General features: G+C 40.3%; 1 protein-coding gene across 3 annotated transcripts in view; it reads right to left on the reverse strand.

Moving 5' to 3' along the window:
• Positions 1 to 13,496: 13,496 nt before the first annotated feature.
• Positions 13,497 to 25,213, reverse strand: part of NR5A2 (nuclear receptor subfamily 5 group A member 2) — a 103,918-nt gene continuing 92,201 nt past the window's right edge. For all 3 annotated transcript variants that reach the window (XM_044301704.1, XM_044301703.1, XM_044301705.1), the window contains one exon: positions 13,497 to 17,647. In XM_044301704.1, coding sequence (XP_044157639.1) covers positions 17,400 to 17,647 — 248 coding nt within the window. In that variant the 3' untranslated portion in view covers positions 13,497 to 17,399. The remainder of the gene's footprint in view (positions 17,648 to 25,213) is intronic.

Genomic DNA, 25,213 nt, shown 5'->3' on the forward strand with positions numbered 1-25,213 from the left:
CAAAGGAGAATGAAATTATGCTGTATAAATCATGTTTTATAGCTCGTCTACTGATAGCAAGAAGATGGATGCGCCCCGAGTTACCAACAATAAAAGAATGGGAAAATTTAATTAACTCCAACTGTATAATAGAAAAAGCAGGATATATTAAGAGTAATAGAGGTTACAGATATGAGAAAATGGTTAAAATATATAAATAAATATATATATATATATATATAATTTTTATTTATATATATATAATTTTTTTTCTCTCGTCTCTCTCGCTCTCTGTCCTGTCCCCTCCCCACCTACCCAAGGTGGATGGGGTGGTGGTTGTGGGTAGGGGGATAAGGGTCGGGGGATTTTGCGGAATGGAACAGCTGGCCCTTCATAGAACATTACTATCCTTGTCCGTAATGTGGACAATAATAGGACATGTTCTATTTTTTTGCGGAACGGAAATACAGACATACGGAAACGGAATGCACACGGAGTAACGGAGACCCATTGAAGTGAATGGTTCCACATACGGTCCACAAAAAGAATGGAATGGACACGGAAAGAAAATAAGTTTGTGTGCATGAGCCCTTAGTAGTGTTGAGTGAGCATGCTCGGCCAAACACCAGTTCGGCTCGAGCCAGTGTATTTAAATTTAATTTAGCCTCTATTTCTATGCAGAAGATCGCTGTTCAGTAAGGGAATCCCTCAGTGTGAGTCCGCGGCCTAGGAGTCCCTGCTCTGACTCCATACAGTGGCGGAAATAATTATTTGACCCCTCACTGATTTTGTAAGTTTGTCCAATGACAAAGAAATGAAAAGTCTCAGAACAGTATAATTTCAATGGTAGGTTTATTGTAACAGTGGCAGATAGCACATCAAAAGGAAAATCGAAAAAATAACTTTAAATAAAAGATAGCAACTGATTTGCATTTCATTGAGTGAAATAAGTATTTGAACCCCTACCAACCATTAAGAGTTCTGGCTCCCACAGAGTGGTTAGACACTTCTACTCAATTAGTCACCCTCATTAAGGACACCTGTCTTAACTAGTCACCTGTATAAAAGACACCTGTCCACAGAATCAATCAATCAAGCAGACTCCAAACTCTCCAACATGGGAAAGACCAAAGAGCTGTCCAAGGATGTCAGAGACAAAATTGTAGACCTGCACAAGGCTGGAATGGGCTACAAAACCATTAGCAAGAAGCTGGGAGAGAAGGTGACAACTGTTGGTGCGATTGTTCGAAAATGGAAGGAGCACAAAATGACCATCAATCGACCTCGCTCTGGGGCTCCACGCAAGATCTCACCTCGTGGGGTGTCAATGATTCTGAGAAAGGTGAAAAAGCATCCTAGAACTACACGGGAGGAGTTAGTTAATGACCTCAAATTAGCAGGGACCACAGTCACCAAGAAAACCATTGGAAACACATTACACCGCAATGGATTAAAATCCTGCAGGGCTCGCAAGGTCCCCCTGCTCAGGAAGGCACATGTGCAGGCCCGTCTGAAGTTTGCCAATGAACACCTGAATGATTCAGAGAGTGACTGGGAGAAGGTGCTGTGGTCTGATGAGACCAAAATAGAGCTCTTTGGCATTAACTCAACTCGCTGTGTTTGGAGGAAGAAAAATGCTGCCTATGACCCCCAAAACACCGTCCCCACCGTCAAGCATGGGGGTGGAAACATTTTGCTTTGGGGGTGTTTTTCTGCTAAGGGCACAGGACAACTTATTCGCATAAACGGGAAAATGGACGGAGCCATGTATCGTGAAATCCTGAGCGACAACCTCCTTCCCTCTGCCAGGAAACTGAAAATGGGTCGTGGATGGGTGTTCCAGCACGACAATGACCCAAAACATACAGCAAAGGCAACAAAGGAGTGGCTCAAGAAGAAGCACATTAAGGTCATGGAGTGGCCTAGTCAGTCTCCGGACCTTAATCCAATCGAAAACCTATGGAGGGAGCTCAAGCTCAGAGTTGCACAGAGACAGCCTCGAAACCTTAGGGATTTAGAGATGATCTGCAAAGAGGAGTGGACCAACATTCCTCCTAAAATGTGCGCAAACTTGGTCATCAATTACAAGAAACGTTTGACCTCTGTGCTTGCAAACAAGGGTTTTTCCACCAAGTATTAAGTCTTTTTTTGTTAGAGGGTTCAAATACTTATTTCACTCAATGAAATGCAAATCAGTTGCTATCTTTTATTTAAAGTTATTTTTTCTATTTTCCTTTTGATGTGCTATCTGCCACTGTTACAATAAATCCTACCATTGAAATGATACTGTTCTGAGACTTTTCATTTCTTTGTCATTGGACAAACTTACAAAATCAGTGAGGGGTCAAATAATTATTTCCTCCACTGTATATACACTGCCTGTCCAAAAAAATAGTCGCCACCAAAAATATTTTGTTGGACTGCCTTTAGCTTTGATTACGGCACGCATTCGCTGTGGCATTGTTTCGATAAGCTTCTGCAATGTTACAAGATTTCCATCCAGTGTTGCATTAATTTTTCACCAAGATCTTGCATTGACGATGGTAGAGTCTGACTGCTGCTCTAAAAGCCTTCTCCAGCACATCCCAAAGATTCTCAATGGGGTAAGGTCTGGACACTGTGGTGGCCAATCCATGTGTGAAAATTATGTCTCATGCTCCCTAAACCACTATTTCACAATTTGAGCCCGATGAATCCTGGCATTGTCATCTTGGAATATGCCGTGGCATCAGGGAAGAAAAATCCATTGATGGAATAACCTGGTCATTCAGTATGTTCAGGTAGTCATCTGACCTCATTCTTGGAGCACATACTGTTGCTTAACCTAGACCTGACCAACTGCAGCAACCCCAGATCATAGCACTGCCCCCACAGGCTTGTACAGTAGGCACTAGGCATGATGGGTGCATCACTTCATCTGCCTCTCTTCTTACCTTGATGCGCCCATCACTCTGGAACAGGGTAAATCTGGACTCATCAGATCACATGACCTTCTTCCATTGCTCCAGAGTCCAATCTTTATGCTCCCTAGCAAATTGAAGCCTTTTTTTCTGTTTTGCCTCACTGATTAGTGGTTTTCTTATAGCTACACAACTGTTCACTCCCAATCCCTTGAGTTCCTTTCGCATTGTGCATGTGGAAATGCTCTTACGTTCACTATTAAACATATCCCTGAGTTCTACTGTTGTTTTCCTTCGATTTGATTTCAACAAACGTTTAAGTGATCGCCGATCGCGATCATTCAGGATTTTTTTCCCACCACATTTTTTCCTCGACTACGATGGGTCCCCACTATCCTTCCAGTTTTTGATAATGCGTTGGACAGTTCTTAACCCAATTTTAGTAGTTTCTGCAATCTCCTTAGATGTTTTCTCTGCTTGATGCATGCCAATGATTTGACCCTTCTCAAACAGACTAACATCTTTTCCACGACCACCAGATGTATCTTTCGACATGGTTGTTTAAGAAATGAGAAGCAACTCATTGCAGTTGGGGTTAAATAACTTGTTTCCAGCTGAAAGATAATCGCCCATGCAGTAATTATCCAATAGGAGGCTCATAACTATTTGCTTAGTTAAATCCAGGTGGCGACTTTTTTTTTTTTTTGGACAGGCAGTGTAGCTATGTCCATATATGGAGTCAGTGCTTGGGGACACCCCAGTGTATTTAAATCTAATTTGGCCTGTATTTGAGAAAAGTTTCTGCCAGTATTCAAACACAACCTTTTGCATTAGAGGCAAGGCACTTAACCACTCAGCTATAATAGCTGCATAGCCAAAAAATAAATAAAAAATCAGACTTCTACTGTACTGTACTTCTACTGAGACTTATACAGTAGAAGTCTCTTTTCTTCTTTCTTTCTTTTTTTAAGAGACTGACTATGCAGCTATATAGTGTAGTCATTACAGTTCTGGGCTATGATGCCCAAGCTGTGAGTTCAAATCCTGTCACAATTTATATATTTTATATTTTTGTTAAAATGTATGGCACAAAATAAATGTGTAATTACAAAAAAAAGTACTAATTATATATATATATATATATATATATATATATAATGTATTATATATTCCAAATATATAATAATATGTGTAAATATATGTGGGTTTCCTCCGGGTACTCCGGTTTCCTCCCACACTCCGAAAGACATACTGATAGGGACCTTAGATTGTGAGCCCCATTAGGGACAGTTGGATGCTAATGTCTGTAAAGCGCTACGGAGTATAGTAGCGCTATTTAAGTGCATAAAATAAATAAATATATCATGGCTAAAAACTTTTATATATATATATATATATATATGTTTAAATTAAATTTAGCCTCTATTTCTGAAAAAGGTTGCGACAGGATTTGAACTCACAGGTTCACAGCCCAGAACATTAACCACTACACTACATAGCTGCACAGTCAGCCACAAAAAAAAACTGGCAGAAACTTTTCTGAAATACAGGCCAAATTAGATTTAAATACACTGGGGTGTCCCCAAGCACTGACTCCATATTTGGACAAAGCTATATATGTAGTTAGAGCAGGAATTCCTAAGCCGAACTAGAGTCCCGACACCCTCCCCTTATCAGAGCAGGGGGTGCCTGGGGTTCTCCCATTGACTTCAATTGTGCTCGGCAGAAGACCCGAGCATCGCAAAGTGTTCTACCCGGGCACCTGAGCACTTTGGTGCTCGATCAACACTAGCCCTTAGTCTAAGACACACCACCTGTCTCGTCACATGGTCAGGCTCATGCTCTGCTGCAAACAGAGATTGTGAAAACTGTGAGGAATTCATACAACTTTTTATTACACAAAGTTAAATGCATAGTTGGAGATATTTGGTGCCAGCAGGAATCCAATGAATACAGAGAGAGCAGCCTCCAGATTTATACCAGACTAATTAAAATGAGTCTGTGGAAAAGATGGTTAGATAGGACTACATACCTCCAAATGTTTTTGTCTTTGCAGTATGCATTTGGAGGTATGGCTGTCTCCAGTTTAGTTGTACACCAGGAAAGGTGGCATTAACAATCAGCCCAGTATATTCTGCTTGAGGAATCTGCTAGCCAAGTAGCCCTAAATTAATTGGAGGCTGGTTGGCAGCAGAAAGGTAGCATTAGGTATAGGTTCTAGTCCAAGTGAGGTCACCTTGCCTTGGTGAGTATAACATTATTTTATGTTATATGATCATGAATTTTGTGTTAGCAGAGTACTGTTGCATTGTATTCGATTCAACCGACAATACTGTAATGTGAATGGCGACCTAAAGCTTACACCCACAGTCTGGGGATTAGTTTGAATATTGACATGATGTACAAATTTTAGCTCTCAAATGACTATTAAACTTTCAATCCCAGTTACATTATTATTAGGCTTTCTGGAAGGTTCTGTTTGGATGAATTTGAAGGGTCTTTAAAGTATTGCTAATTTTCTTATCCTATTTTCTATAATTGTAAAATGTTTTCAAAACTCAAGTGATATGAAACTACTTCTAAATAAGCTGGGCTAAACTAGCAAAGAAAAAAACAGCAATGCTCTCTGCATGAGCAACTCCAAACATCCATTTAGGGGGAAAAATCTGGCAAGAACATATAACTGAAGGATGTCATATAGCAGAGCAAAAGACCCCATCTGAAAAGCTCTCAGGAAATGTCTTCTTGTCATCTGCTTGTCGCATTGGGAAGAGGGATAGCTGGAGATTCAGAGAGATGGCATAAATATACAGCCAATTCGGCATTACTATGCTGGTTATTGTTTGATAAGTGTTTGAGATGTCCGCTCATTTTACGTCTCCACCTCTCCGGACAGAGAATTAAATGAATCTTTTTTATTTGAGGTGAGATGGACGGGCGAGGCTTTAGGGATAATGAAGTTTGGTGATGGATGCCTTTTTGAAGAGCGGGAGAAAAGAAGAAATGGTGGTCACATTTATGAGAAGACAACATGGATGATGTATTTTTTGTCTTCTCTCTAGTTTTTAATAGATAACACTTTCACTTCCAGAAAAGCCTCTTCCGAAAAGTGTAGGACAGCTGTGCTGTCTATAGGTCACACACAGACCATACTGTCCATAAATAGGGTATTAAAAGTTCCAACAAGGGTAAGATTTTAAGAATAATACAGATCTTCATAGATTGCAAGCTCTTGTAAGCATGGCCCATATTCCTCCTGTATGAATTATTGGCTAGTTTGTTTTTAAATTATGTCTGATCTTGTTTGTACATATACCCACTGATTGGTAAAATGCTGCAAAAAATGTTGGCGCTATATATAAATGAAGACTATATTACTATTTAATGCTAATTATTAGTATTTTGATAGCCAGGTATAGGCTAACATTAGCCTTCTTATGCTTGGTCATTAATAGATGTCCACAGCAACACTATAGTACAGAACATGCTTTAAGGATCCAAAATTTATATCACTTGTAAAGGACAGTAGCCTTGAACCGTAGAATCTTCCTGGAGAGATCGCCCCATAAATATATCAGGCTGTGATTAAGTGCTCTATGAGGGACACACACAGAGACCTTTGCTCCTCACGCTAAGCTGTTAGCCTCAAAGATTGTCCTTTCCTGAAAGGTGATTCAAAATGCAATATGGTTTAACTCCTGCAATATACATGACGATAACCACTATTGTCCTTATTCAGACTTTTTATACAATAAAGCGCTGCACAATCTGATCTCATTGTACATAAAATGTGCACAATACAATGCTGGTGAGATAGAGCCGTGCAGGTAATCCAAAACTCCAGTATGGCTTTTGTTTCTCCCTCCAGTGTTGAGATTTGTACTGGTGATGTGGACTGTAAGGTCAGTCATATCATACATTACTACAGCATATTGGCCATCATCAGGATGTATAAAGGGGAGCAGTGAGATGATGGTGGCTTCCCTTCCCTATTATACTCTTTGCCTTTTCTTTATATTCACAGATAGACCCTCCAGCAAGCTTTATCAACTCATCAACCACCATTTATCTGTTACCACTAACTGGTTCACCGGCCATAATTAACATTCATTTTGAACTTTAACCTCCACTGAAGGGCAAAGCATGACCGAATGTGGATAAAAGTAACAGATCACCTACAAGTACAAATTCACCGATTGTAAGCTATTGGCACCACAAGCCAGTCAAACTCTTTTGTGCTGCACACTCTTTGTGACATCCCCGAAATCACTCTATGACATCAGCAGACAATCATAGCCTATCTGACTGGATATGCTATGTTATATCACCACTGTGACATCACTAGCCAATCATGGACTATCCAACTGGCTAAACTGTGTGACATCGACAGCTAATCACAGACTACCCTGAATGGCATAGCTATAGGGTCACATTGGTTGCAGTTGCAACTGGGGTGCTTGGTCAGGGGGGCACACAAACACCCTTCGCCACAGTAACAGGACTGCCTGGGTCCTGAAATATTAGCACGTAACAAGAAGCCAAACTTCAGAACTAACACTGTTGCCTGGACACAGCATGACTGCATATATACCCCAACTCCTCATCCCGTCTCCTGCCCTCAGAGTACCTTCATCTTGATTGTCATCTTGTTTAACTGGTGTAATGAGTGCACAGCATGCTGAACATGTCTTAAGTAATAAGGGCTGGCAGCTGTGGGCTGCAGAGAGCATTAGTTTGGGGTGCAAAAGAAGGGCACTATTACTTTGTGGGGAATAAAGGGGACCCAGTTTGGCACAAAAAGGGGGAGCTAATCCTATGAGGGTCACTAAGAGGGTCATTAGGGATAGTTATAGGATGGCTAGAGTGTGTAGAGATGAGTTGTAGTTGAAAGAATTCTTCACAGTGGTGGTTTCGATCTTGGATAAAGAATAGACTAAGAGGACAACTGCAATCTGATAAGGCTGCATCGATGAGTTTCTTAAGAGACCCAGTGATAGAGCTGAAAGTTACACGCAGGCCATGTACAGCAGTTGTTGTGTATATTGACATTCTGTGGGGTTTCACACACCATTCTTAGCTAAAATCCTATTGGAAGAAGATCTGACCAGTTTATCAAAAGGTGCACATGCACATGAGTTTTTGGAAAAGTGGCATAGGTGTTGGGAAAAACTAAAAAGTTATTCATTTTGTCACAAACTGGGCACTTTTATGCCTGAAAACTGGAGTAGATCTATAATAAACAATGCCCACTGTATTTTACCATAGACAAGGAGTTAAAATAGCACAAGCATATGTTATAAAGTATCTGCTCATCATTTTTGAATGTTTACCCAGTGTCTGATAGTTTTCAATTTGGGATTGAGTGGTCCAAATGTATAATGTGCCATTTTCTATGCTAAAATATTACAAAACAATGAGCACTATTACTATGTAGGGGCTACACTATCTCTATGGCACTATCATTTTTGCAGTATCGTTTTTGTGGGGATTGGGGAGCATAGTGGGCTCAGTATTGAGGTAGCAGCAGGATAACAATATTGGCGCACCAGTGGGGGAATGATGATGGTAAATAAGATGTCTGTGTGCCGAACTCTGCAGAGACAAGATACTGCTAAAAATAGGCAGTCTGAGTCTGGTCCAAATAGAGAAAAAATGACTGACCAACCAATAACGTTAAAGTCATCCACAAATTGTAGATTCAACATTTCATTAATTTTTCAACGTTCCCCTAAGTATTTTTTTTATTTTTTTTGCTTTCTTTGTAAGTCTCCCCACTCAATCTTGAGAGATAAAGTATAAGGTATATCTTGTGAGATTATGCTACTCTGATGTGTTCCATGCTGATGGGACAGCATCAGACCAGTGAAGATCACTATTCTTTGGTAAATGAGTGCTGGTAGCCACCACCTTAGCTAAACACTGCCTCATTAGCACATCAAGCACCATAAGTAACACCCTAATAATTGAGGAATGAAGGAGGGGGCTACAAATAAGGAACTACAGAGGACTCAAATGAGGGAGGTAGGCAGATAAAGATTTGAACAGGTGAAAGGTCCTCCTTTGAACAGGAAAGGTCCTAGGGCTTCAGTGAACAAGTACAAACATACTCTAAGCATATCTGCACAACTTTTTGACAAGTTTGATAACCAAATAATAAATTATTTTATAAAACTACACTGTCAGGGTTGCTAACATGAATTTTTCTGGACTTTTTAAAAAAATCATGGTCAGCCAACCTTTCACAAACATCTGGAAAACCATAATGAATGATAAAGACTATAAGTAATGCATGTCTATAGCTCAAGGTATTGATATGAACTCACATATACTGTGAGCTGTAAAATAATAATTGCAATCCCAATGACCTACTCAAGTATTACCAGCCTCAAAAATGTCATAAATAGATTTTTTCACAGACATCGAATTTACAAATTACAGATTACCAGTTAATCTGCTAGGTTGTGTGACTTCAGAACACATGGTCTGACATTGCTAGCCAATCATGGACTATCTGGCACGGGCTATAATATTACACATGCGCTGTGATACACCACAAGCCAATCATACTAACTGGCGGGATATACTGTGTGATGGCATTATACACAATGTGACATCACAAGCACTGAAATCAACAACTAATTTTAGACTAAGTGGGTGACAGCATAAAACATGCACTGTGACCTCACTAAATTGCTGGACAAGCTGTGTGACAGCAGTGTATTGTGACATCATTGGCCAATTAAAAACAGCTTTGATTTTAACAGTTTTACAAATTATAAATACTAGACTGCTCGAAAAGGGTCAGTGATTTGAGAAGTTATTCTGATTGTTAGATATGGAGTTGGGAAGGAATTTTTCCTTAGGCCTGATGTTTTTTTGCCATCCTCTAGATCAGGGATGGCCAACCTGCGGCTCTCCAGCTGTTGTAAAACTACAACTCCCACCATGCCCTGCTGTAGGCTGATAGCTGTAGACTGTCCGGGCATGATGGGAGTTGTAGGTTTGCAACATCTGGAGAGCCTCAGGTTGGCCATCCCTGCTCTAGATCAAAATTGCAGGATAGTAGGCTAAACAGTATGCACATACGGTACATCCTTTTTCAGCCTTATAAACTAGGTTACTTTTAGAGATAAGCCAAACGATTCTAGATTAAAAGAATTTTAAAAAAAATTACAAAAATTTACATTTAGATTTACAAATCTGAATACGAATTTTTTGCAAATTCAGTCTGGCTAAAATTTTTTATAATGGCATCAGCCATTTTTTAGCTCAGAAGAATGCAAAAAATGCCAAGGAATAACAATGATGCAGACAAAAGCAGCATTGGAGACACCAAAACCATTTTGCAGTCGCTTCCTCGAGGGGGACACTATAGCACTGTATGAATCTTGAAGGTGTGGTATCATAAAGATGTTTTGCACCCCTAGAAAACATCTGGTTTTCTGGGGAAGGCCACAGCCAGTAGGCTTTCACAGCAGTTTTTTCTTATACAAAGCTCCAAATCCAATATTTCTTGCAAGACTAAATAAAGTTCTCAGGGGGACAGAGATACATGCCGTCATGATCCATTCAGGTTGCAGCCAGCTGAAGTTAAGAACCGTGTGGCCACAGCTGCCTGATAGTTAACTAATGAATACAATAATGTGCGGTCTTCATAAGTTAGAATATCAAGGTGCTGCAGCCTAATTGTACATACTGTTCTTGACCGCAGCTGGCCACAACCTGAGCGGATCACTCTGTGCCATGTGGTCATACCCTAATGTCCTCCAGACTATTGCTTATGAGGATGTGCTACAGAGATAGGAGAGCAGGATCTCCTCTTATGTGTGTGTGCTGTGTATGGGAAACGTTGAGGAAATAGGGGGTTCAGCGGCACTCCTTGTTGAAGGTTGGGAGGTGCTCAGTGGTAGGGGTATGTGCAGAGATTTATCAAAAACACTCAGCACTCTGTAAATATTGTTAGTTGCTTATTTTATTTCATATCTTTTGTATATATATTTTTCTTTTGTATATCCATCCAAAAGTAATAGCCACTGGCCAACGTTTCGGTCTAATGTTGGACCTTTGTCTATTATACAAAATAGTGGCATTAGTATGGTTAACTTGTACACAGTGGTCCTTTAGGCATTATTATTAGTATAATTGTATGTAAGATATCCAGATTATTTTATAAGGACACCGTCTTAGTATAGATACCCCAACAAGCATAACAAGCATAACAAGCTTGTTATGCTTGTTATGCTTGTTGGGGTATCTATACTAAGATGGTGTCCTTATAAAATAATCTGGATATCTTACCTACAATTATACTAATAATAATGCCTAAAGGACCACTGTGTACATCTCCTAAGTTAACCATACTAATGCCACTATTTTCCTTAACTCTGCCCCCCTGCATTCGAGTAAGGCTTGTGCTGTTCTAGCACACCTATGGAATGACTATACATACTACCATCTACCTAATATTATACCATTTGGATTCCACAGATATTGCATCCATACCCTGGCACCTCTACCTGGCTATCACTATCTTGGCGTTTGAATATTCTAGCTGGTACTACAGTCATTTTGCCATTTTCATTTAATTAAATTTTTGACAATTTGTGCTTGTCCTTTTGTTACTGTCAGTTTTCTATTAGTCCAATACCCGTTTGTGTAGAACATGGATGGGTCCGGTTCGTTTTGTATTCCCATTATGTATTCTCGTTTATGACAGACGCCTTTTGTTTTATCCCCATATCAATGTTGTAACTCATAATACATTGTCTTTTTGAAATCATGATATGCATGTAACAACTCTTTGCTTGATCAATATATATATAAATGTAATTATGTACTCATTTGTATAATAGACAAAGGTCTAACATTAGACCGAAACGTTGGCCAGTGGCTATTACTTTTGGATGGATATACAAAAGAAAAATATATATACAAAAGATATGAAATAAAATAAGCAACTAACAATATTTACAGAGTGCCGTGGACTTTTGATAAATCTGTGTATGGGAAACATCTTTGCAGCTGTTCTCAAACCATTTGCACAGAGATAACTGACAATTAGATGTAGAACCTGCAGAGTAGGAAACTGCTAACACAAACTTACCTGTCCAGACTCTATCGGCGAGATCTCCAGCTTGGGTGCATTCGGGAGAGACGCGCTGCTAAGCCTTGCCCCCTGATGATGCAATAGCATCCTCAGCAACAGGCGGGCGTGTGCTGGAAGAGATTAGCAGTGGGCTTATTGCTCAGCTGCATTATACATGTGTGCTAGTGTTCTGACAAATAGAGCCCTGAGTCATCACCTATCAGTGCTCTATTTAAACCCCTTCCTGGCTATATACCATTGCCAGTGATAGTCTTGTTTGGGCTCACTAGCTAGTTCTTGGATTTATTTAGATTTGTTTGTGCTTTTGACTTTGTCTTGATTTTTAACCACAATCTGTCTCATGTGCTTTGTACTGTGCATCCTGTCTGGTATTTGATTTCGGCTTGTCTTTGACTACTCTCTGTCTCTCGTTTTTTTACTATGTTGTCTTCCTGGTTCTGACCCATTTTTGTATGACTATCCCTTTGTGTTGTTTTTGTCTCTTGGTGTTTGTCTCTGCACCTTAGAAGCATAGAGATCGTCAACCAGTTGTGGTCTTGCTACCGAGAGCTTGAACTGCAAGTAGGTAGGGAAAGTGGGCTCGGTTCCAGGTCAGGGATCACTGTCCGTGTCTGTCCCTATCTACAAGTGTTACAGTACAAGTCCTTAGGGAGAGGGCGCCTTAATAAGCGTGAGGAGACTTATAGGCCATACATGCTCCTCTGGAATTCTGGGAGGAAAGGGGATGCAAATGAGCTCTTAACAAGCTCTGTCTCTAATGCCACCAGATGTAAGGCAGCTATCCTATAAGTCAATGTTCAGCTCTTTAACTAAGCCTTGGGACATGACTTGGATATTAAATAAGCCAGCACCTCATCTGCAGACAGCTGTTTTGGGGTGATTGCCCCTCATCATCCCCTTTCCTCCCAGAATTCCAGAGGAGCATGTATGGCCTATAAGTCTCCTCATGCTGATTAAGGCGCTCTCTTCCTAAGAATAGTACCCCCCTAACCCTGAGAGGCCTTTCACCCAGTCAAGCTAGTGCTCTCTGCTCTGCACAGATGAGGGGCAATCAAACCAAAACAGCTGTCTGCAGTTGCTTTTGTGTAATCTTTGCTTTGTGCATCTGTGTCACATTTATGAAGTGGTGCACCTCAATAATATATTTGGTATGACTGCAATTTGGTTTACAACTATATGTGTAAAAGTACACCAGGGGGAGCCTGGCATGGGATGCGACTTTTGATAATGTTGCAGATAATAAAAGTAGTCTAAAATAGGTGTAAACCCATTCACTTGTTATAAAAAAAGAACACTGTGAAAAGTGGTGTCAATTGGCAAATGTCGCAAAATTTACTGCAAAAAATGGCATGCGACAAGTATACACCAAAAAAGGACCATAAATCCACTAGTAACTGTTCCCCTAGGTGTTTTGTATAATAACTGGGGTATCGTCCACAATATGTCAGCAGTAGTTATATTCAACATCAATCACTGTAAGCCCAAATCATGAAGAAACACCACTGTTAAATGACATATTTGGCTCCTTTATTATGGATATATTTTACAGAAAGATGAAACCATGAGGACAATAAATTAGAATTGGAATTGTCTACAGTGGGAACAGCTGTTCCATAAAAATAAACTATTTATAAAGCGAGTAACACAGAGACTGACAGTTCTGTCTGAATGATTGTACAGCTGGTTGGAGGAGGCCATTGCTGGTATTACTGTACATGGGATGTGCGGCTCCACACGCGCTGCAAACACAGTGCTCTAAGAGATCTAGAATGCTGCCTTCTGCAAGTCCAGTTACTCATCGACACCTCTTCAAGTACAAATTAGTTTAGATACACATTAATAGTAAGGAACTATACACAGGTTGCTCTGCACATAGAAGAAGCTTTCTGCAGTACTGTACTAAACTACTGTAACAAGTGTTCATTTCTAACGATGGTCATTTCTTTAAAAGCCATACACAATGCTCTGCAGGTTGCTCAAGACATAACCTGCAGTTTCGAAATTTCAAAAAGATGGGTATATAGGGAAAACAAAGAAAGAAAGCGATTTTGAAATTTTAATGTCTCATGGTATCAATTAAACACTGCTTATTCATTTTTAACTGCTGACATGGGGGCAGATTTAAAAAACCCTTCCAGCAATCATAGTCTTTGCTCCTTTTATGCAAACCAGGGATGAACCACCAGAGGCTTCCAGGTGATGCTTGTCCTATTGTATTGCAGAGAGATGTAATTTACCATATTAGGAATGGATATAGCAGCTCCATACTGCCGACAAATTACCATTTGGAAAACAAGGGTTCCTATTTACTGTTCTCGCAAATGGGCCCTTTGTTTTCAATATTTGCCCGTGGTGTCAATGTTGGGTCATCACTGATATAAACACTGCTCATAAGTTCACTCCATATTGTCTTACTTGATACATTCAGATATTTACCGAGATACAATCGATCGGATTTTAAAGACTGGGATGGTGTAAAATTGTACCGAAAGATGGTTTTATCAGAGATGGACCCTATTTTCAAACTAAAGTTGCAGATCCATTTACAATAAATTTTAAAAACCACGTTGAATGCCTGTAAAGCTGCCTGCCTGCACAGTTTTAGGCCAAATTGCAGACATACCTTGGCCACGTTATTGCTGCTACACAGGAGCCCAACCTAATACTGAAAGAGGTTTTCTTTGTTCTAATTACTTTTTTGGCTCTACCAAAGATTTGGAGATCATTTTCCGAACTGACAAATCTCTGATAAACTCTCATAGTGCAAAAAAGTAGGAATGTTAAAATGCTATATTATGTACGCAGTATCTAATGATTGGATTGCAAAAACGTAATTTACAATCTTATGAACCTGGACTGGCATTTACTTTACTAAGGGTAGTTTCACGCAGGCTGTTCGCACTGCCGATGCAGACGGAATGTCCGCCGGCCCTATTAAGTATAATGGGGTACAGCGGAGATCCGGCTGCATTCCAGCATACAAGGTGAAGGTTTTGGTAGGAGCCTCTATCTTTGATTCCAAAAGGCCGGTGTTCATAATAGAACTCAATGGACCCCAATATAGTGAATGGGATCTTGCAGGTGACAGCAGTGTCCGGCATATGCTGTGTCTGGCGATTCTAGAATACTGGAATTATAGTGCAGATATGAACCAAGCCTAAAGTCCCCCATAAATATTAGTGTGTTGTCAGCCTAACCCACCAAGAATGGTAGGTTAGGCTGGCAGTCTAATGTGTAGGGAGCTCCCAGCTCGGGTTAAGTGAATATTTTTGTCCGAACTTTTTGTTCTTCAGAGCTAAAATCCACCACCAGAAGTGCCCAACAGTGGCTATCTCCGCTCTCCCCCACTGAATTCATGTACATGTTCAGCGAGCCGAACATGTATGTATATGGGGGAGCCAAAAGAGACAGCTGTCGGCTGAATGATCATTAATCCTACTTCTATTGAATGCATATAGCTAATCTTAGACACCCTGTCTAGATAGTTACCTTTCTAATAGTAAATCTGGGCCATTATCTTTAGATCTGAAGTAGGTACCAGTCCAGGTCAGGAGATATTTGGGATTTTCCTGCATTTCTGCAAGCTGAGTCTGAAGGTACCAGAACTGCCCCCTATGGTTCTTTCCCTAACCTCTGAATGTGCCAGTGATCTTTGAGTCCCCATCTACATGTTTTGAATCTTTATGTGTCTGTGATAGGGTTATGCCTAAACCAGCACTTCAGGAGGTTGATCACTTTTTCAAAGAGTGTAAATAGATTTCTATTGCATCACTCACTGTGCACCAGAAGTGTTGTCACAGGCATACAAGAGCAGACATTCTGCAGGTATCGGGCATGCAATGCCATAAGTGACATCACTGATTAGAAATATGGTGGCAACAAATCTTTTTTACATCTATAATGTGCAGTAACGGTGTTTATTTATATTGTTTTTGGAAATACTCCTTCAAAGGGGGTGTCTGGTTTCTACATATTGATGACCTATCAGGTCAATTTGGGTCTGACACCTGGGATATCTCACCAACCGGCTGTTTGCTGTAGCCACTTATGTCAGAAACTAAACAGAAGCAGAAAGCTCTGTCCACTATGTAGTACCGCAGATCAGCTCTGAGTCACTTGGAACCTATACTGAGGATAAGTCTTCAATATAAAGGAACCGGAAAGTCCTATAAGTAATTGTAATGATTTTTTTTTTTCTCACTTGCTTGACTAAAGTTTACACGGGAGTTAATGAGACTTATTCTGTAGTGGAAAATGACAAAATGCAGGAAAAAATATGACAAAATGTAGGCAAATTAACTGTGAATTGAACCAAAAAGCGGAGATAGCAATAGCTTCATTGTTAAATTGAGAAGGACACTATGGGGTGCTTGAGAATATACAATTAGTGTTGCCCTGTTCCTCTAGTACCATTCTGATTAAAGTAAACTTTCTATGTCAATAAAAGAAAAATGAAGGGGAATATTATCACTAGGTCCAACAGCAATGCATGAGGCAGTGATACAGCATGTGAATATTTTCAATATTGATGCTGGATATTTGCTAGCACATCATGATATGTGTAGAACTTTGTTCTTTAATGTATAATGAAGAACTTGATTTCTGATGGCTGGATGACTTTACGCTTTAAAGGAAATAGAGAGTGCAAGCATTGCCATCTCCACAACTGTTAGCAAGCAGCCTGTAACAACAAGAAATACAACGAACACAGTGCAAAGTACATATGAGCAACACAGTAGCACCTCTCCCACTGAATGCACAATTTTTGCTTAGGTTTGGTAACTTAGTATTTTAAGGTCAGTAGATCATGTTGGTTGACCTTAGGCAGCCTATTAGAAGTCCCTTTTCTAGATAGTTATACTGAGCATATCTGTGCATTTTGCCCCTTCTCCAGCAAGGCCACCATGACACAAATGTATAGTCTTTTACATGCAGATATATATTTGTGTGCATATATATATATATATATATATATATCAACATTTTTTGCTTGAACTCTGATTCGACCAAATTTAATGAAAATCCTATGAAATGAAAATGCATAGACATACTCGGTGTAACTATATAAGGACTATAAGGGGTTAAGTAGCTTTTGAGTGAATTGTTCTGTTCTATTTCTTTTCTTTCCATTTCCTTGATCACTCTTCAGAAGCAATGGTTCGACCGTTTTGGAATCCTCCCACTTGGCTGTGTTGAGTTCAGGCAGTGTCCCGTGCAGAATCCATTGGGGAATATGTAAGGTCATTCACAGTTTGAAATACAAATACCCTGATGCATCACGTATTAACTATTAAGAAATGTGATTATTATACCTTTTTTTTTTTACTTTTAAAGTCTTTAAAGTTAAATAGTCTTTGTCAAGGTTTAGTCTTTGTCAATGTTTGTGCTCAGATCCATGGTGAGATAAAGAGAGATCAGGCCCTCTTTGCATGAAGCATTTCAATGAGAAGATTGTTACATGGGACATCACCATTGAGATGTTTGTAGTATAGATATTCTTCTGCCTGCAAACTTATTGCGCGGATTTCTGGTAGCCGTAGCAAAAGCTGCCCAAACTTGTCTGTTTGCTGTGGGTAGTTGCACAGGGTATAGTCCAGAAGAGCAGCATTGACTTGTTCCTGAACTCCTTCTACCAACTGGAAGTTCTCCAAGTTCTTCACATCTAGAGCACAAATAGGAAAGACACTAATTAGCACATTTTCTTATTATGGATGTACCCGAGGAACATGATACACACTACTATAGAAAGTACTGCTTGCTGTTATCAAACTGACAATATCCAGATAAAGACTCCATTATAAAGCACCAAATAGCACACTACAAATTCTTTATTGCACAGAGTATAATTTTTTGGGCACCATCAGTCAATTCCGTTTTTTTATCTTCATTCAGTTTTTTTTAGCTTTATGGTTATTGGAATTCTGGAAAAGGGTCATTGATTAAGGGATTTATTCTGTTTAACCAAGAGAAAAGCATGGATCCACATGCTATGCATTGATCTATCATTGCTTCTCAGCACAATTAACAATGCTTCTCACTGTAATTAATGGTATACAGCCCTATAATATACAAAATGTACACAAGGCATTAGTATACGTATTGATCAAAATGCATAAGCCCACTCACCACATCAAGGTTGCCTCTAGGAGTGGGTACATATGCTAATTTGCCATGGTGACCATCAACACTACAGCACTGCACCAGCAGGGGGCATGACCCAGCAGTATAACAGCAAGGGATTTATTCTGATATTTTGAAGTCCAGAAGGAATTTTCCTCTGTTACCTGCCTCCAGTGTCGGACTGGGGTGTCTAGGGCCCACCAGTAAAATCTATTTTGGGGCCCACCTTACGGATATATTTAAATATTACCTGCTTACACAGCAGCAAGATGCTACCAAATGATTGAATATGGGGGTCCCTGCAGCAACTTTGAGAAGGTAGGTCCTGGGGAGAAGAGGACACTGGCTAGCTTTCTTCTATACCTAGAAGTAATCTCAGCTCTGATCTATAATAATAAACTGGGGAGTTTCTTCAATAATCTATCAAGTTTTTTTATATGAACATAGGCTGGTTGAGGTGCTGTACATTGAATATATGTATGTAGTGCAGTAAGTCTACTGGGTCTACTAGGGGTCCACCTTGCTCAGGGGCCCACCAGGGGATTCACCTGTATCCCTGTGGGCCAGTCCGAGCCTGCCTGCCGCTCAGGAGTATTGCCTTCAAGGAGGAATATTGGATGGACTTGATGGACCTTAGTATTTTTCTAACTGCATTAGCGATTAATATGAATTACTATAGATACACACATACAATATTAATATTTCATGAATTGTAGGCACTAATTTAAAAATGATATCTCATGGCAGACAACCCCTGTAATATCAGAACTGGGCAGATTTTAGCTGCTGTCGACCAGAGCAAAAGACACAGCTTTTTTGTGGCTCTCCATCCTGGTCAATAGAAGGGAGTCCCAAGAGGTAAGTCCTCTCTATGATGTCCATTTACCTTATAAAAAGGGGTTGCTATATTGAGTCCCCTTTGGGTGCTCAGAAAAGACCTGTATGATATATTCACATATATAAATAAAATTATCTTGACAAGCCAGAACATTTGAGCACAAATACTTGATCTTAGGCTACATTCACACGTCAGTATTTTCCTATATCCCGATTTTCGGTCCGTTTTTTGCGGATCCGTTGTTCCTGAAAATGTTTCCGTATGTCATCCGTTTTTTGCGGATCCGCAAAAAACGGAACCATGTATAAATTTCAATAATCAAATAAAGTTGTTTGGATTTCTTTGAAAAAAATAAATAAAAATTTGTTATGTGTTTCCAGGAACGGATTCCGCAAAAAACGGATGACATACGGAATGACATCTGAATGTCTTCCGTTTTTTGCGGATCCATTGACTTTGTATTGTACCAGGATCCGAATTTTGCGGAAAAGAATAGGACATGTTTTATATTTAAACGGACATGCGGAACGGAACAACGTGTGCTGTCCGATTTTTTCCAGGACCCATTGAAAATGAATGGGTCCAGATCTGGTCCTGATCTGTTCCGCAAAAAACGGAACAGATCAGGAAAGAAAAAACGGACGTGTGAATGGACCCTAATGCCCATATTTATGTTTGTGGTTAATTCTGTAGAAACTGTAGATAAATACAACTTTAATAAAACAAAGTTAAACAACACCTAACTCAGAATAACCACAAACAAATAGAAAGCAGAACCCTATTTTAAGTGCATAAAAAGCATTCACATTAATAAAGTGGACTGTGTTAATTGTTGACAGTCCTCATCTTATGGGATACTGTGAGTTATAATGAAATGTAAAATAGCTTAGGTATGTTTTCAGTAGAAAATCTTTATACAACTTCAATCAAGCAGAATCAAGGATAGCTTAAATAGAACAAGGTCAAACCCTTTAGTGACACAAAGGTTGTAGATTTTCAGAGCCAGGATATAATATATGGTCTCCTAATGAGTCTCCAGAGTCCTTCCTATCTTTAAACCAGAGTACTGCACAATTCATATCATTCCGGATTAATTTTTCTGACCCAAGGTGAATTTAGAAACCCACCCGCCACACCGTTAATTCTAATAAAATAAGACAAGAAGTCTTGTTTCTGTGAGACATTTTTCTAAATGATAGCGAAATCCTGGGACAGGCCAAGAGTATGCTAATGAACCATCTGCTACACTCAGCTGGAGAGCAAAATGATCTTCACAAGGCACCACCTCCTAAAATATATATCTCTGTGACTGATCATCGGTGGAAAATAGATGGACTGCTGGCCTTTAACCTTGCAGAAGATTCTCATGAATTTTTATTTTTATATCGAATAGACAATATATCCTCATCCGAGGTGAGTAGAGTGGAAGGTTAAAGTGTCACCTCTTACAGGACGGTCGTGAATCAAGGACAATGTCATGTTTCATTGGTTAAATATGGGCAAGTGCCATCATATCTGAAACAAGACATTTGCATTCGTAAATAAATGTATATGGGCCCGTAGCGTATCGGATCTACCATTTAAGTGATTATTCTAGTCTGTGATAATATATTTTTAAAGTAACATGAAACTCAATTTGTTATTAGTCTGGCATACCATGACTCTCAGCTAATCTGTGAAAAAATTTAGAAAATTGCATTTTATTCTGACGTTTGAAGGATTCTTCTGCCTGTATTCTTTTAAATATCTGTGTGACAAGCAATGCATTCTTGAGAACTCTGTTTCAAAGATAAAATATCTTTCATAGAGTTGTGGTTCAGGACAAGGTGTGAAGCATCATCAGCAACAAGGAAAATAGCATTTAATTTTTTTGGACATCAACGTTCAGGTTTCATTTGCAAAGGCTAAATAATCAGATGTGTCGTGTTGTGTAGAAGAGAACGATAAAACTTGACTTTAAAATTTACCTACGGAGGGTTTCCCACCCATGGAAGGTACAGGTTATATTGTCTACCCCACCCTTGGTTACACAAGCAGCGAGAGGGGGTCTACTCTGATTGCTATGGGGCCCCCATAACAGATCCATCGGCGCTCATTTGTACTGCTATGATTACTTAGGCTCATGCAAACTGAATGTGGGAGGAATGTTTGCTACCACAGTCACTTCTTCCTCAATCACAAGAAGATGTGCTGCCGATAATCAAGCATATCTTATACAGATGAAAGACACCCATCAGTTGACAAAAAAAGTGTTCAAAGCTCGTTCATTGGCTAATCAGCTGCTTGATTACATGAGCCAATTATAAGGAATGAGTGCTCGCATGAACACTTGTTCTTAATAATTGGCCCCAAAAAGTGCAGCCTAATAGGGCACTTAGAGCTGTTTCACACAAGCCGATGCCATGAGTGTCATCCGATGCGTGAAAGGGCTATTTCACATGAGCGGATGCCGTGCGGATAATCCGCTGCGTGAAAGCGAGCCAAGCCCCGTTCTGGACAGCAGAGACACGGAGCAGTAACATGATTGATAATGCTCCGTGCCTCTCTGTGATCTTTTACTACAAAATCACAGTGAGATAAAGTTGTCACCGTGATTTTGTAGAAAAAGGTCCCAGAGAGGCACGCAGCATTATCAGTCATGTTAATGCTCCGTGTCTCTGCTGTCCAGAACGGGGCTTGGCTCGCTTTCACGCAGCGGATTATCCGCACGGCATCCGCTCATGTGAAATAGCCCTTAGGTTTCCTGGATGTGTGACAATGCTGTGTGTACATTGTAAAAGACGTAATTAAAGGCATCATTTTGTAAAACACATAGCTGTGATCACTGGTAGTTATTTTATGTCCCGTGATGTAACAGTTCAGGAGACAGCAAGGTGGTAAGATGGTATCTGGTCATTACAGGTATCAAGGAACTGAAAGCAGGTCACATGATAAAACTAAGTGTAGGTTCACACCTCCATTTAACTGATGTGGTGGGCTGTTCCTGCAGAGAACAGGCTGCCAGAGCTCACTGGATTGGGCCTGACCGGATACTACCATCACCACCGGACTCCATTGACTATAATTGTATCTGACAGGTTTCTGGCATGAGAACCGATAACCAGCCGGACTAAAAACACTGCATGCATCACTGCATCAGTTTTTATCCAGCTGAAACCTGGCACTCATGATGGACAGTGGTCAGAACCCCGCTAGATCCCATTATAGTTAATGGGGTCTGGCGGTGGACAGCAGTATCTCGCCATGTCCGATCCGGTGAACTCCAGCAGACTGTTCTCTGCTGGATCAGTTAAACACAGATGTGAACCTACCCTAATACTTGTGGGATATGACTTCAATGTCTGACACACAACAGGATCTGTTCCTATAGATGCACCTCGGAGAGGGCTGAGCACAGTGTACTATGAGCAGACAAAGGACATAAGGACAGAGGAAGTAGAACAAGCCTTCAAACTAAAATGTTTGCCTGTAAATGCAAAGTTTACATAGTAACATCTTAAGCAGACCATCCTTTAAGTCCCACTGAACAAGCCCTATCTAATCTAATCCGGTTTATTCACTCAGGGACTAATTACTTTTTTTTTTCTTCATAAAACAACCTCAGAATAAGCGCGTGGAGGGGCCATGTATATTTTTCCATCTTTATTGAACAGCAGACCCTAAGGTCCTTTTGAATATATTACACATAGGCAGACGGTAGAGTGATTCCCCGTTTACCCACCCAGGCTATCCTGCATACATTATTGTAATCAAGCATTCAGTCTGCTAATTAAAGAGAATATCGGCATCAGGGCGCTGCTTAGCTTTCTTAATGGAGTAAAACAAACAGCGTTATTTAGCCGTCAAGGTCGCCAATTGATATCCACTAATCAAATACATCATTAACCCTTTTACAATTAGTAGGCTAATAAAGTGTTACTGTGCAACAAAGATGGCTTCATCCTGTAAAGAGAGAGTCGTGCTGAAGAGTCGCGCTGGACGGTTACTATAGGAGGACAATTACCGTGACTTGGTATAAGAGGCTTAATCACTACTTTTTGTTTAATACTGAAACTTTCCAGTCCTAAGACTTTTCTATCGGCATATAAATGAGAGGTACAATTCAAAGGAAGCAAGCGGGCAGAGGCCTTCAGGGAGATTGTATTATATGCTGAACCCGTGTTCTCTGGATGTTATAGTATTTTTCTGGCTTCTGGGCAAATTGAAATATTCAGCAGATCAGAAGAGGAAATAGCCCAGAGGTAACAGGCGATCGTTAGAAGGAGAAGCCAAAGCCGTGTGCTCACATTTTCGCCATTAGTTTATTACTATGTAGTTCTGCCTTAATGTGATCAATAAGGAGGACCTGTCCGCTCTCCGGGTATTTCCCTATAGAATAACAATTCTGAAGCCTCTTTTCATAGAACCCTGTGTACAGCTGTTCCTCTGTTCTTCCTGACAACTGGGTGTTACCAAATCCTTTCCTCTACACAGTCGACCTCATTCGCACATCTGTGATTACATCAGTGACAAGATAGTCAGTGGTTGATCTGTGAAGGATCCATGTTTGGTCCGTGTGTCCGTTTTTTGCCCTCCATCCCTATTTTATGGACACGGCTAAGCTGAAAATTAATGTCAAGAGCATTTCCTAGCAACGATCTGTGAAATGCAGATGAAACATTGATGCCATGCGTGTTGTGTCTGTGTTAGGGCACCCTTTGGTGAAGTAACCACAACCCTACGGACTGTGGAAATTCACGGATGTGTGAACACACACATTAAAATCAATGGGTACGTGTGTTGTACGTGAAGAATGTGGACTGAAATGTGAATAAGGCCTAAGGCTGGCCATACAAATTAGATAGCTGACAAACACTTGTTCGGCCAACAACTATCTCTTCCAACCCCTTCCCCATTCACATTGCCCAGTTTTGCATGAGGGTGCGTGTGTCCCTAATGGGGAGATGGAAGAAAGCCACTGCTAGGGGCAAATTGTACAATTAGTGTATCCAGTGTCAGTCTGCGCAGGCACACACCCTATTTTCAAAGGAAATGGTATCACACAGCTGTCTATGTATTCATACTTTCCAGGAGGTATAATAGACAGGGGTGCACCACCAATGAGGCCAGGTGAGGCAATCGCCTCAGGCAGCACCAGGTAGGGGCAAGAGGGGGGGAGCGGAAGGACCATGGGCAATGAGTGCTTTCATTGTGGCAAAGGGGTTAAGTTAAGAAACTGGCATGGGGTGGGGGCGCTGTTTCAGTTTTTTCACCTCAGGCAGCAGAAAGGCTAGGAGCACCCCTGATAACAGAGTGGTAGCATAACACTAGGTTCTGGGAAAAGATGCATTGGAATTGTTATTTAGGAAACAATACAAGAATTTACTAAAACAGACATGTCAGAATAATCTGCCGGCAATAGTTGGATTTTCAAAATTGCTCCTATAATGACCCGGAGTATATATGACATACACATAAGCAGATAGACCCAGCGTGTATCTGGAGCCACTCTGCACTGGCATCAGCTACTAATCAAAGCTCTCCTCATAAACTTTAACACTGCTGTATTTCTAGGGCTTCTTGCTGCTCCATATATCTTATAGTATTGCACCCTCTACTGATATCTACTGCTCACTGAGATCGCTCTCATTGCTCTATCTAACCGCATTGATCCACAGAATCGTTTCACATAACTCATCAGGTCTCCTCTTTTCTCTATAATGTGGTGCTATCTTGCTATTTAAAACATTAAAGTACACGGTGCACAAAAACCGCGACGTTAGACGGACGCATTACTTACTGTACAAATTATATCTTTCATGACTATGTTAGGCAAAACAGCAGAAGTCCGCAGTTTTTTACTGGGAGATGCTGAGCTCTCTACATTTTTACAGTAAGGCTACTTTCACACTTGCGTTGTTGTTTTCCAGTATTGAGATTCGGCATAGGATCATTTCCATTTAGTCCAGGATGCATGAGGATGTCTTCCGTTCGGGCAGCATTCCGTTTTGTGACTGGACACAAAACCGCTGCAAACTGCAACTTTGTGTCCGGTCATAAAAACGGAAAAAAACGGATCTGGCACTGAAAACAATGTAGGTCAATGGATACTGACTACTGAAAATACTGGCTCTGTCACCTATTGAGTTTCAATCTATTTAGTGATCTGTTTTTTCCCGTTTTGATTTCACACAACCGCATCCTAACCGAGCGGATACATCCTGATGTGCAAAATTAAAATGGATCAGTTTAACTCCGGTACTGAGATATTCTGCCGGATTTCAATACCGG

This window comes from Bufo gargarizans, chromosome 7, assembly GCF_014858855.1.
Source record: "Bufo gargarizans isolate SCDJY-AF-19 chromosome 7, ASM1485885v1, whole genome shotgun sequence".
Classification (NCBI taxonomy): Eukaryota; Metazoa; Chordata; class Amphibia; order Anura; family Bufonidae; genus Bufo; species Bufo gargarizans.